This window comes from Brachypodium distachyon, chromosome 1 (genome assembly GCF_000005505.3).
Source record: "Brachypodium distachyon strain Bd21 chromosome 1, Brachypodium_distachyon_v3.0, whole genome shotgun sequence".
In the NCBI taxonomy this organism is placed as follows: domain Eukaryota; kingdom Viridiplantae; phylum Streptophyta; class Magnoliopsida; order Poales; family Poaceae; genus Brachypodium; species Brachypodium distachyon.
In genome coordinates, this window is record NC_016131.3 from 20,433,682 (window position 1) to 20,448,483 (window position 14,802).

The 14,802-nt window shown below is 43.0% G+C and overlaps 2 protein-coding genes across 4 annotated transcripts; both read right to left on the minus strand.

Moving 5' to 3' along the window:
* Positions 1-768: 768 nt before the first annotated feature.
* Positions 769-5,311, minus strand: LOC100824050 (probable mixed-linked glucan synthase 3). Of its 3 annotated transcripts, none has more exons than XM_003562893.4 (4): positions 5,154-5,311; positions 4,730-4,990; positions 2,765-3,506; positions 769-2,616 (listed from the first exon to the last, which is right to left on the minus strand). In XM_003562893.4, the coding sequence occupies exons 2-4, from the start codon at positions 4,981-4,983 to the stop codon at positions 1,018-1,020; spliced, it is 2,595 nt and encodes an 864-aa protein (XP_003562941.1). In that variant the 5' UTR covers positions 4,984-4,990; positions 5,154-5,311; the 3' UTR covers positions 769-1,017. The 3 variants fall into 3 exon arrangements, with proteins under 3 accessions (XP_003562941.1, XP_010237211.1, XP_010237201.1); XM_010238909.3 differs by having other exon boundaries at positions 1,018-2,616; positions 5,150-5,307; XM_010238899.3 differs by having other exon boundaries at positions 1,018-2,616; positions 5,134-5,230.
* Positions 5,312-9,163: 3,852 nt separating this feature from the next.
* On the minus strand, positions 9,164-12,610 carry LOC100845855 (probable mixed-linked glucan synthase 3). The gene is made up of 3 exons (XM_003560060.4): positions 12,149-12,610; positions 11,078-11,825; positions 9,164-10,905 (listed from the first exon to the last, which is right to left on the minus strand). The coding sequence occupies exons 1-3, from the start codon at positions 12,406-12,408 to the stop codon at positions 9,313-9,315; spliced, it is 2,601 nt and encodes an 866-aa protein (XP_003560108.1). The 5' UTR covers positions 12,409-12,610; the 3' UTR covers positions 9,164-9,312.
* Between the last annotated feature and the right edge of the window lie 2,192 nt (positions 12,611-14,802).

Sequence of the window (14,802 nt, forward strand, 5' to 3'; positions counted from 1 at the left end):
TTTTCGGACATAGGCCTCAGTGAATGCAAAGTGGCCTCTATTTGTGAAAAATTAATTTATGACGTCGGAATAGATGCTGCATCCGCGAGTTGTAAACCAGAATATTCGGTTATACAGATCACGTATGCGGAATCTGTTCAACCCGGTCAAATCCGTACTAAAAACACGAGTTTAGTTCACCGAACTCGCGTTCGAAATTTAGAACTGCTAGAGTGCTCTAATCTTCCCACATCTACGGTGACATGCCCCGGGATGCCGAGTGCTTTAGAGCTGAAGACAATGATGTGCTCGAGCTAGCTTATTTTCATCTTCTGTGTTGTCTTCTAGTTTCTGGTAGCTCAGTTTTGGGTAGTTGGATTGCCTTTTCATACTCGTAATGTCTACAGCTCGCGGCTGTTGTTTCCTTTCACTTATGAAATGGAACGAGGCCGATGGCCTTTCGATAAAAAAAAACACAACTTCCGTAAATTTTATCACTTAACCACAATTATTCTGCTAGTTCGCGTCGAGAAACCCATAATTTGGCAATCAAGCATGTATATCGCAGTTCAGACAGGTGGAACACACACGTCATCCTCTATAGCAGAAATATATGATCTTTTGACTGCTCGGTCCGGATCTACCCGAAGAGGCCAAGAAAACCGGCATCCTCTATAGCAACAATTCAATCTTATTTCTTCTATAGAGGCTGACATGTGGGTCCCACCAGCCAGAACAGTATTCTATGGCCAGCTCAGTAAGTGCTTATCCAAAGGTCCGTCCAACACGAGTATCTTAATTGTTGTTTCATATGTTTCACTCGGTTACAGAAGACATCAATACAATTGTTGTTTCATAAGTTTCTACATTAACTCATTGCTACCTTGCCTAAGCCCCGAAGAAAAGATAATTTATTTTGATAGGTTTTGTCAAAAGAAGTCCTAAATACATCACGACGCATAGTACCCAAAGGGTAAACTTAAGCCTTTTTCTCAAGGAAGTATATTTTATTGTCAAAACAATGATAAAATTCTTTTTCTATATGACCATGGATGGAAGGAAATTTGAAAGAAAGGTATGGATGCCAATATACATAATCGCAATAGACAAAAATGTAATCGGTAACAAGATGAAGAGGATGCCGGTTTTCTTGGCCCATCGTCCAATAATCGCCAATGCAAATGGGTAAAGGAGAACCATAATCCACACATTGAACATCAGGCCTAGTGCACCATGCCTCTTCTGCGCTGGAGTCCATGTCCCCATGTATAGGATTGATTTACCAATTGCTACACCAATAGCAATGATGTTGGAGAACAAAACCACAACTGCTGGGATCATCATGGGCACCCATCGCAATTCATACATCTCCGCATACTTATCGTCCGTATCAACCACCGATTGCTTTTCAGTGACCCTGAATTTTATACCTTTCTTTGTAAGGAGATTGACCACCATGTGCAACACCGCCGTTGGATAAGCACTTACTGAGCTGACTATAAAAAACTGCTCGCTGCGCCACCAATCCAACCATGTGATCCCTGCCCACATTATCTCGAACATGCCAATCACATGGATCATCCCAATTACGATAAAAAGGTAAACAATGTACCTAGTATATGGCCTCTGTATAAATATTTCTGTTGGGAGAAGCCACATCACTGGACAAAGAGCATACATTAGGATAAAGAGCGATGTGATTGGGTAGATAGTAAAATTAATGTATGAGACCCGTTGCATGGTGTTGAGTCGATGACCAGCAAATAATGGACTCATGTAGGAGAAGAACATCTCCAGGGAGCCGCCAGACCATCGCACTATTTGGTGGAGGCGCTCGGTTAGGTTGATCGGTGCCGTGCCACGGAACGCTTCACGCTCCATACTACAATACATGGAGCGCCACCCTTGCCCGTGGATGCGAAAGCCGGTTACTATGTCCTCGGTTGCCATTTTATAAATGTAGCCAACACCCCTGCCCCAGTCCGTTGAATCATCATACGAAGATGACACAACTCTCGTCATCTCAGCAACAAAAGAATCATCTAGTGGTGGTGTGACACATTGTTCTTGTTTTATGGCTGCTAGTACTGAATTTAGAAAGGGTAGTGAGTTACCAAACTTATTACTGTTGATTATGATCTCCTTGGATCTCCAACAAGGTGGATCAATGCCATAGAGCGCAAGGCGGCGGAACATGCAACCAGTACCAAGGTAAGTAGGCCCTTGTTGACCGTTGAGACCATACATGGCTCCATCAAAAAATACCCGGTTGTGGTTTCCATATCGATCTGTAGGGTCAACATTATCAAACCTTTGTGGGAATTGGACAAATCCAGTATTATCCCCTTCTCGACGGTCCAGCATGAAACAAATAGCTGCAAGCAGGGCTTGTGAGTTGTTGATGTAATGATCACAATCAAAGTTGATGAAGAACGGTGCATTAGAGAGTAGAGCTGAGATGCGTAGCTCGGCATTTAGAGCACCCGCCTTTTTGTTGTGCTCACAACCTGACCCTTTTTCACGAGCCACATAGACAAGCATTGGAAGGCGCAGATCAACATCTTCAAAGTTGAGAGGATAGTTGTTGGCCTCTTGTGGACCTGGTTGAGCCATATGGTTTGGATGGCTCTGTACAATCTGTCAAAAGAAAACATGTCATGGTTTTCCTTTAATAATTTTATGTATGCCTATGAAAAGGAAGTGGTTCCAAGCTTGTCTAGATAAGTGCACAATCATTTATGTGTTGATATAACATATAAGTAACAATTAAGGCAAACCGTTATACCTGAACAATTCCTGCATGATGCCCCATCCTGTGGTTTTCTGTTGGGTCAAACCAAGTGCCTGGCCATTGTGTCCCATTGTCCATCCAAGTCGCTTTTGTGTCTACTTTTTTTGTTTCCATTCTATTGTAAATATTTGATCTTTCGCGGATAGCATCAGAGAGCATATCCAAATACATCTTGAACTCCTCATATTTTGTGCGCACATGCTTATAATCACTCATAAACACCTCTAGTGATTCTCCTTCATACAACGACCCATGTAGTTCAAAATAGCTTTCCGGTGCTCTTGGCTCAATGCGATGCTTTCTACAGAAGGGAACCCACAAAGTAGCAAACTTTGCAGTCTCAACTAGTGCTTCATAAAGGATCAATGACCCACTATCATCAGAGAGGTAGCAGGTGAATTTACCAACATGATAGTCGACTGCAAGGATAGACAGGACACAATTCATGGTGTACAATATAGGTTCAGCAATAGGACTGGCAGTGGTAACAATGACGTCAATGCCTGGGAGCTGGAAGCTCCCACCTGGTAGGTCACAATGTTTCCTAAGTGTAACAAGGTCAGGTATACTTTTGATGGGGTTACACTTTGGGAGCTGGTAGCTTAGCCATGATAAACCAAACCACACATCTGCGATAATGGACATCACCCAAAACCAGATGACATCGGAATTACTGTTCTTGATCCGCCATCCAACAAATAAGATGAGGGTAATTATTCGTATTAGAATCAATGCCCTGTTTGTCATGAGTGAAAAAAAGGTCATCGCAGAGCAACTGTAGCTAAAATGCTAAAAGCCATGTCCCGACAATAAGAGTAGCTGTTTTTCCTTCCAATTTATACACACCGTAAGTGCATAGAGAACTTTTTCTATGCATTATCCAATATACTCCACTCATGCAAATGCCTAATTCTAAGCTTCTATTGTTCTAAATTTGAATCAAGAGCGAGCCTCATCATAATTTTTATAACAGTTAGAGCAAATATTGTTAGCACAAATCTAACTAAAACTGGCACTTGAGCATTTATAGCTGGAGATGCAAGTTTCTCCCATATTCTTGAACGTTGGATACAAATTTGTATTGACATAACCGTTTCTCCCATATTATTCATTGACAGTTGCAAGTTTTCGGTGCTTTATTTGTTCCTTGCAGAAGCAGGGCAGGAATAAGCAAAAAGATGTACAGAGTACTGTGATATATTTTTTATGCAGCTGTGATTGCGAAGAAGCCTTTATAGCTAGAGATGTTTTATTAGATATCGCTGACATATACTCCCTCCGTCCACTTATTTCCGGACGGAGGGAGTAGTACAATTGCACATGGTACTAAAGAAGTGCTACACAAAATTCACATGCCTAGTGTTCATTTTGTGACATTTTAAGACATTTTCTACTAATATGCATGCACATATGTCTAATTAATCTAGTCTCACCAAAATAGTGGGCGTAAATATATATTTTAATTTTCTCCAAGAATTAACTTACTCTGTAATAATTTGGCTCTAGCAAAATAATAATCTCGACTTGTTTTCCACCAAACTAAGAGGCGTAGCCCCTGCTGTCAAAAAAAAAAACTCTACAACTAATTAACTGACTCCTACCAAATAATAGCAGTTTCGTGATATATTGCCGTGATTATTTCTAGATTTTTCGATTAACTGGTATCTCCTATCTATCAAACGATCGAATCTCATGATGCTTGTAGATACTCATAGATTATTATACGTTTGTTTGATTTTGGGTGTCAAATTAGGTAGTACTCCCTCCGACCCATAATAAATATCGCTGATTTAGGACAATTTCGAAAAGTTAATCACTCCGTCGCTGATTTAGTACGGCTATTTTCTTGTCCAAAATATGCAAAAGCACCTTATGTATGCTTATTAAGGTTTCTGAAGACTGAAGATATACGGAGTATATGCATTAGAGAGCCGGATCAGCTGGCAGGAGAGAGCTCACCTGAACGGGTAAAGGACGATGTTCTTGACTTTCCTGTTCCTGAACAGCAGCGGCCGTCGTCCGTCGCCATTCTCCAGGTCCGGCGGCGCCGCCACGTCGTCCGGCTGGCCGACGTCTTCCCAACACCAGTTGTCATCCTTGCTCTTCAGGGCGCCCTTACGCTTGGCCACCTCTGCCTCGTCGACGCCATTATTGCCGTTCGCGAGGAGCGGCTCGTTGAGGCCGGCGGCTTCTTCTGTCCCCGGCGACGACATGGCCGGCCTGCATGAATGCACATACGAATTAATTAAGCAGGGTACGTGGTAAGACGTCGTGTGCCTTGATAGTCGTGCTAAACCAATTAATACGGAATTACGGATGAAAACTGGAAATGATTAGAGTAAGCTATGCATGGGATTAATTAACGATCGGTGTACGTACGTACGTAAGGATAATGGAAGCTCTGGTATTGAAGCAAATCAGAAAGAAGAGTGAGCGCTTTGCACTGAGACGGGAGAGAGGAGGTCAAGGGCGTATTATATACAGTACGTACACACGCGCATATCCGTCTAAGCTACTTTCAGCTGGGACACAGCACGCACACGGCCACACGTGAAGTTTCGACGCTCGACTAACAATACTCCCCGCTAAAAAAAACAATACTAGTGGTAACATATAGAGACAAAAAAAAAAGAAGGAATTGCAATTAAGGTTCGGTCGATCTATTGTGTTTTTTTTTTTTTGAGGATGAGATGAGATTGGCATCCTATTCGGTCCAGCTGGGAGATGATTGAGATCGGCATCCTATTCGAGGACGGCCTCGTGACGGGGTTCGTATTCCCCGGCTGGCGAGCCTAAATGCCTAATCAAGGGTCGTCCGTTCCAAAATTATTACCTGTTGTTTTCTTATACATGCATGGTTCTATGTACTTCCTCCGTCCCAAAATAACTGTAGTGGATTTGTACAAGATCTTATACAAATTCACGACACTTATTTTGGGACGGATGGATCCCGTCTCAATTTTTTTCTGGCAGTTTTTTTTAACTTAAAAGAAAATCTGCTAGCTTTCCAAACAAACTTTTATAAAAGCGAAACAATTTTTGAAAAAAAAATTAAGGAACTTTCAAAATATGATATTCGTACAAACTTCCGAAATTTGGAGAAAAACTTTTGTTTTTTTAAACAAAATTTTAATTTCTTTGGAACAAACTTATTATTTTTCCGAATGAACTTTCAACAGTTTGAGATAAACTTTTATTTTTTAAACAAACTTTAAATATATTTTCTGAATGGATTTTCAAAATTTTGGGAAATACTTTTCAACTTTCTGAATGGACTTTGAATTTTTAAGGGAAAATTTCTTTTTCTCCGGACACACTTTTATTTTTATAAACAAACTTTCAAAATCAAGTGAAAAATAACTTTCAATTTTTCTAGAGATGAGATTAAGGAGTGGACACAGGTTGTGCAAGACTCTGCCGTGCACATGGTTAGTTGTCGCTATCCAAAATAGGCTACCCGTCGCTTTCTAAACAAACTTTACTAGAGTTGTCCCTTTCAAACAGCTACCGCTTTCGAAGGGAATCGTTCGTGCGGAACGGAGCTTCACTAGAAAGGTTTTCCGCCAACGGGCACCATGTGTGTGGTCGTCCGTACGTTAATTTGGAGCATTGGGACACAGCTCCTATGACATGTTGCTGCTGCCGTGGCAGTGGCTGGCGTGTGGGACCCAGGCCCACATATCAACCACTACCATGGCATCAGCCGTACATCGATCGTTTTGTTTCTGAAACATTGTGTCTGTTTGGTTATCTAGTCTAAATCCAGGTTAATATGTTGATCCTAGACGATTGGTGGAACAAGAATATTGATTTTTCTTTTAGAACACCGATCTGCTTTATTTCATTAAAGAAAGGATATTGAATGTTTGGAGAAGGCGCAATGTAAGCTTATGGTGAAATCCTAATGTACACGCACAATTATATACCTAGTCCGGCTCTGTAAGGGCATCTCCAAGGGTGAGCCCACATTTCTCCTTCGCATTTGTTCATTTGGGGTAGGGGTGGGCATATGGTTTTAACCAAGAATTCGGTTCAGTTTTTTCGGTTTTTCTGTAATTCGGTTAACTGTAAATTCTGGTTCGGTTTTCAGATTAAACCGATATAACCAACTTGTGAACTGATAAGGAAATAAACAATATCAAATCAATTTTAGCAGAACTTCCAACACATAAATGACTCAAAGTCTCGAACAGAGAAACCTTGACATAACCGATGTTTTTGCAGGATTTAAGTTGCATCAAAATTTAAAAAAACTTCATACAAAATATATAATAAAATAGATATAAGTGCATAACGACATAGTTTTAGACTATAGATCATTAATTTGGTTTATTCGGTTAACTGAGGTAAATTACTTAATAACATTTAGTAACGGTTAATTTGGAAAAAAAAATCGGTTTTTTACGCCCACCCCCTAGTTTGGGTGGTGTTTGGACAAATGAGGGTGAAGAAAATATCATATTGCCAATAAGTCTTTGACAAGTGGGCCAAAAGGACAAGTACTCCATCTATCCAATAAAGGATGTCTCGATTTTGACCAAGTTTGAATCTATACACTAAGTCATATCTAGATACATCTAAATTTTGACAAACTTAAGACATCTTTTGTTGGACGGAGAAAGTAGACAAGTTTTAAACAAGTTTTTCACAAATGAGGACTCACTATTCTCTTCCCAATTTTGGAGAAAAAATGCGGGATGTACACAATTTTTGGACAAATGAGGATCCTGGTGGGATTTCATATTTGTCCATAAACCGGCAAATGGACAAATAGGGAGAGTTTAAGGATGCCTTGGAGATGCCCTAATAATGCATAAATATATCGTTAGAAAATAAGCATACCTAAGTACTCCGTGGTACTGACGGCGAGTGGTGTGGTTGGAGTCAATCCGCTATCCGTCGTGTACAACGTGTGCGCGGGGCCGCGCGGCCGTGTCCTTGTCTTTCCCGTCCAGATGCGCCGAGCTAGCGTCCTTTGGCTCTAGCGTCAGGGCAGGGTACGCCGTCGTTGCGCGTGCCACGTATTTTGGCGTACCTCCCCTTTCCTTCTTGCATCGCTGGATGTGTTTCTGATTTCTTCTATGTTCAGCGTCATTCTCAGCTGTAATTACTAGCTATATAGCTAGCACACAAGACAAGAACCAGATGGGGAGCTGATGAGCAAGAAAACAAAGAGCTGAAAACAAATCAAGAGACCCTATAGAATGGCAATGCACGTGTGCATTGTAGTTTTGTTTTAAACCAGAAATATAAAGATGGGTCAGGGACAAAATATACAAACAAAAGGTTTTACTGGGTCACCTCTATTGATAGGTTCATTCTGCATTCTTCAAGATATATAAATTGTGATTATAAGTAATCTGATGAAGGATTTGTTGAATCCACATTCGGGTTAAGTGACCTCGGTGCCAAAGAAGCAGCTCCGTCCTATGCGGGGTTGATGATTGGGTACATTAGGTTATTTGGCTAGTAGGCAAAACAATTCGTACTAGTAGTACAACTGCACTCTTCCTGACAAGACAATATGGGTTAATTAGTTTCACAGGTTTGAATTCTGAAACGAGTGCCTTGTTGGATCCAGATCGGTCCGATGAGTCCGAGATGCATGGTGTTTTTGGAACGGTTTTTCTATTAAAAGTCTTGCCCGACTTATGTTGCAAACGAGCCATCGTGTTGTTGGCTTTGTTTCTTTCCTTCACCCATTTTCCACCTCAAAGTGTCTATGTTCCACCAAATCGGACGACGACGGCATCATCGGTATCCTTACCCACTTGGAGGAGTAATTTTGGAGTCCCAAACCCTTGACAGACGTGCAAGCCTAGAAGTGGTGTGGTCGGCAAGAGGAAGGTGGTTGGCGGTGCGAGATCAGTGATAGTGGGGTTGTCATGGGTAGAGCTGCAAAATTATGACCCTCAGGGTACCCTTTGATCCTCTTTAGTTCAACCAAATGAACTAAAATTTCAAAATAGCACAACTTTTTAAAAATTTAGTTCATTTGTTTGAACTAAAAAGGGTCAAAGGGTACCCTGAGGGTAACCATGTTGCACCTCTAGTCATGGGGTTACAGCTTCACGTTGTACATGTGTGTGTTCAGCACATGCACAAAATGGTGTTGGCCAGCGCACTTTTGCCATACTCTCAAGGCTACAGACACATAGATGGTGTTGGGAGGCACATGTTTCTCGTCATCTCTGGGATATAGACACACGCATGTTTGTAGAAATTGAAGAAGAAAAAGGCAACTCTACTGTGCAGTACACACTACATATGTTCATGTGGCATTCAGGTTAGCGCAACATGTATTTCTCAGGATGTCTTGCAAACAACATTATTGATTGACTGCTAAATAAGCCCATGGCTTTGAAATTAGAAGAAAACGATTGTTCATCCGAATTTAAAAGCCAAAAATATGATATACATGTCGATGTCATTGTCCATTTGGAATTACATTTTATTGCAGAATATAGAACAATTCAAATATATGTACATGCTGGTAATTAAGAATGACAATTCAGTATCAAGTAAGGATACAATGGTCTTTGCTATATCACCATGGATGGAAGGAAATGGACAAGGAATGCATGGATGCAAAGATACATCAGCGCAATGGCTACATAAGCAATCGGTAACAGGATGTAGAGGATGCCGGGTCTCTTGCCCCACCGTCCAATCACTGCTTGTGCAAATGGGTAAAGGAGCATTGTAACCCACATATTGAACATGAGACCTAGTGCAGCATTCCTCTGCTGCACCGCTGACCATGTCCCTATGTATAGGATGAATTTACCTATCGCTACACCAATAGCCAAGATGTTGGAGAACAACACCACTATCGCAGGGATCATCATGGGCACCCATCGCAATTCATACAACTCAGCAAACTTGTCGTCCATATCAACCACTGCTTGCTTTGTAGTGACTCTAAAATATATACCCTTCCTCAAGAGAAGTTTCACTACCATGTGCATCACCGCCACCGGGTAAGCACTAGTGGAACCGATCATGAAGAGCTGCTCGTTGCGCCACCAATCGAGCCATCTGATCCCTGCCCACTTTATCTCAAACAAGCCAATTGTCTGGATCATCACTATGATAGCGATAAGGTATAAAACATAGGTAGCGAACGGCTTTTGAATGAATATTTCCCGTGGTAGAAGCCACATCACTGGACATAAGGCATACATTAGTATGAAGAGTGATGTGATTGGATAGACAGTGAAATTGATATATGAAACCCGTTGTAGCCATTGGAGTCGAGGCCCAGCAAAGAATGGATTGTTATGGGAGAAGACCATCTCTAGGGAGCCACCGGACCATCGTACTATTTGGTGTAGGCGCTCGGTTAGGTTGATTGGCGCAGTGCCAACGAACGCTTCACGTTCTAATAATGTACCATACATGGAGCGCCACCCTTGCCCATGGATACGGAAACCAGTTACTATGTCCTCTGTTGCTATGTTGTAAATGTAGCCAACACTCCTACCCCACTCTGTCTCCTTATCATATGAAGATGACACAACAGCAATCATCTCAGAAAGAAACAGCTCATCTAATGGTGGTGGTGTGACATACCGTTCTTGCTTGATGGCTGTTAACACAGATTTCAAAAAGGGTACCGAATTACCAAACTTGCTGGTGTCGACTATGATGTCATCTGGTCTCCAACAAGGCGGATCAATGCCGTAGAGTGAAACACGGCGAAACATGCAGCCAGTGCCAAGATATGTAGGCCCTTGCAGACCATTAAGGCCATACATGGCACAATCAAAGAAGACACGGTTGTGGTTCCCATATCGATCTGTCGGGTCAACATTTTCAAACCGTTGCGGGAATTGAACAAATGCTGTGTTCTCTCCTTCTCGTTGGTCTAGCATGAAGCACACGGCTGCGCGTAGTGCTTGTGAATTGTTGATGTAGTGGTCGCAATCAAAGTTGATAATAAATGGAGCATTGGAGAGCAAGGCGGAGATACGTAACTGCGCATTCAGGGCACCCGCTTTCTTATTGTGGTCATAATGTGGGCTCTTTTCACGAGACACGTAGACAAGCATCGGGAGGAGTAAATCAGCATCATCAACGTTTAGAGGGTTGCCAATGCTCTGTTGGGCCATATGTTTTGGATGCTCCTGCACAATCTGTTAAAGAAAGTAAGATATCATTGAAACTTCATTTATCACAGTGGCATCACCTACATGCTTACATTATTACAAAAGAAGTTCATTAACAATACATATATATTGGAAAATAGTTTTAATCATCTATGTTTACTAAAATATAATAATCATTAAGGTGAACTTCCATATATACCTGAACAATTCCTGCATGATGACCGGTCCTGTGGTTTTCTATTGGATCAATCCATGTGCCCGACCATTGTGTCCCATTAGCCATCCAGGTCGCTTTTGCATGACCACCCTTTGTTTCCATTCCATTGTAAACATCTGACCTCTGTTGAATGCTATTAGGAAGCTTATCCAAGTAGACTTTGAACTCTTCATATTGCGCACGCACATGCTTATAATCGCTCATCAACTCTTGCTGTGGTCTTCCTCTGTACACCATCACCGACTCCTCTGATTCAAAATAGCTCTCTGGTGCTCTCGGCTCAATGCGATGCTTTCGACAAAAGGGAACCCAAATAGCAGCAAACTTTGCAGTCTCAACCAATGCCTCGTAAACGATCAATGATCCACTATCATCTGATAAGTAGCAGGTGTATCTATCAATATGGTAGTCGGCTGCAAGGACGGAGAGGACACAATTCATGGTGTATAAAATGGGTTCATTTATAGGACTGGCAGTGGTGACGATGACGTCAATGCCTGGGAGATGGGAACTCCCATCTGGTAGGTCATAGTGTTGCCTGAGTGTAGCAAGGTCAGGTACCCGTTTGATGGGGTTGAACTTTGGGAGCTGGTAGCTTAGCCATGATAAGCCAAACCATACATCCCCGACGATGCTCGTCACCCAAAACCACATGACGTCTGATTTGTTGTGCTTGATGCGCCATGTGATGAAGAAGATGACGGCAATCAAACGTATGACAGTCAATGCCCTGGTACCATAAGCACAGAAAGTGTCATCAGTACTGGAAATGTACAGGTAACTAATTCTGGGTCTGTTTTGCTTAACCATTGGCTGCACATTTGCATTCGGAAAGGTCTGCTTTCCCATCCATTACTGATTGGCAATTTTACAACTGTGACCACGTTCTTCCGTGCTTTAGTTTCTTATGAAAGTTTGCAGAGATATAAACCAAACCAGTGTAAACATTGAAATATATAATGTACTGATCCGTAGTAGGGTTTGTTGTTAACAGAAGAGAAGCCAGTTTAATTTCCGAAGGACAGAGCAGGGATTGGGAGGAACAGAACTCACCTGTACGGGTAGAGAAGTATGTTCTTGACCCTCCTGTTCCGGAACAGCAGCGGCCGGCCGCTGCCGCCTTCCAAATCTGCCGCCGACGCCACGTCCGGCTGGTCGACATCCACCCAGTACCTCTCACTGGCCTTCACGGCACCTTTCTTCTCCTTGCCGTTCGCCAGGAGCGGCTTGCTGAGCCCGGCGGCATCATCGTCCACGCGGACGGCGCCGGCGGCGTCCGTGGTCACCGGCGAAGACATGCAGCTGGCCTCCATGCATGCGAGCACTCGTAACTATAGCAGTGTCATTATCACGTACTTACGGGAGGACAATGATAATGCGAGTAGGATTTAAGCTCCACGAACGGCACAGGAAGCCAAATCAGAGAGATGACGCCGGCGATACGTACAGCGAGAAGTCAGTCACGGGTGTACGTACGTACGTGTGGAACGGCACATATGTATGTACACCGCACCACAATGTTTTCTACTCCCTCCATCCCGTAAATGACTTTTATTTCTACAGCTAATCGATCCTGATCAAATAAAAGTCGGAATCCTTGGATGGGTGGATCCCTGCATGCGTGATCCTGGGAGGTTATCTTGCATGCATGTGTATGCCCATATATTGGTGGCGCCACCAGCGATCCGATCGACCAAAGCCGTGTCCTGTGTGCGCGCATGCGCCAAATCTCTCGTGCAAAAGGGGTCGAGGGAATCGCCTTCGGCGGCATACTTCCATTTCTGACAACGTGTCAAAAGAGGACCATGCACGCGCTAGCCCGCTGTTGTGTGCGTGTGCCCATCCGCGCGCCAAGGAGCCAATAGGTTGCCTGCCATTGCCGGCCAGCATGGCCTTGCACGGCCGCTATCGCCTTTAATTTGGCTATATGCCTACACTGCGCTTGTGTTATTCTGCCTCCTTCCAACCTCTGATGCGCATATGGTCCCGCGCGTTACTGGAAGCATCATGGCTGCTTCGTTGCCATCCATGCCCCCCCCCCCGCCCCTCGGCCCCAAGAATCGATCTCTTTTGTCTCTCACGAAGCCCCGCTCGATGCACGTTTCCGTTTTCAGTTTTAGACATGGAAGAAAAAAGTTGCTGCTTTTTTTTTTGAGAGGAAAAAAAAGTTGCTGCTGAGACGAACAAACGGAACGTGAGCGTGGTATCGCTAAATCATGCTACATAACGACGTAAGGGAGCCGCGGATGAGACGCGCAGCCCGTGGGCTGGCCACGTGAGTGTGGTGTCGTAAATCGTGATTCTTTTGCCGTGCTAGTACATTTGGGCCATTGATCTACGTCTGGGCTTATCTATGCGGTTGGCACAAACGGCCCATTCGCACGGGATCATGTCCACTGTTCCGACCTTAAAAGTTTAGGGTTCCTCTAAAAAAAGGTTTAGGTCCTCTCTGATTTGCAGGGTTTCAAAAATATAATACTCCAATAGGATCTGAATCCATGTTATGTAAAATCCTGAAGAAATTCACAACACGAAAAATGTGCAACAAAAACTACCACTATCTCCGTCCAACAATAAGAGGCGTATTAGCTTTGCTCTAACCTATGGTTTGACCACAAATTACTCCAATAATATATAGTTATAGAACATAAGTTGATATCCATTATATTCCTATTCAACGATATTTGCTTATAGTTATGATTTTAATCACATTAGTCACATATCAATGGAGTAATTTGTGGTCAAAAGTTTGGTCAACCGAAACCTAATATGTCCTTATTGTTGGACGGAGGGACTATTTGATTGCATCGGAGGAAAAGTGCGAGAACTTGTAGGGATTTTGTGCTAGTCACAGTTGTCATAAACAAAGAATTATTTTTCATGAAGTTGGACCATGGAAATTTTCCTTTTGAGTTGGACCGGAATCCAACCAAATCTACGTGCGATGCTTAGCCAGAGTAGTTTACACGGAAAAAAAACACTATAGTTTCAAATCCTACAAATCAAATGAGTTATAAGCAGATCAATACTGCCGCACGAAGCAAGGGGGCAAGCACAAGTGAGATGTTGCATATGAGGGCAATTAGGACATCCCAACAATCTACGTAAGCCGTTACTAAAATATAATGTGTCACCACTTTAGATGACGTGTAAAGGAAAATAAGAGAAGAAAGGCCGAACCGTTACCCTGTCAAAAAAGTAGTAGTCCACCAGTTCTAAGAAAAAAATAATGACAACATCTCCGTTGGACACATCGTTGTTACCAAAAATACATATTGGCAGCCCATGCCAAACATCCAGTCGAAAGAAACAAGTAGTTTCGTACTTGGCCAGAGTTAGTCATATGATCGCAAACTTAGCCAGAGTTGAACACCGCACGGAGACTTGGTTGGATTCCGGTCCGCCGTCTGTGGTTGTCGGGGGTATGACCCCGGGTAGGGTCTTGACGACACACATTAGCTGAGATGACGAAGGCAAGGCCAGCATAGGCATATACGCCGGCATCTTTAAGCCAAACTAATACTAAGTCGGGATACCAGGTGTATGCCGGCACGTCTATCTTGTCTTACGTGTTTGCAGGATGAGAACGAGTACACTAATCTCGGCCCCCGCCGAGATGGCTCAACGGTCTTATCCTTATCTCATGGCGCAAAGTAAAACAGCGTTCTCTTTATCACGGGAAAGCAGTCGCTGCTTACGTCGTGGTG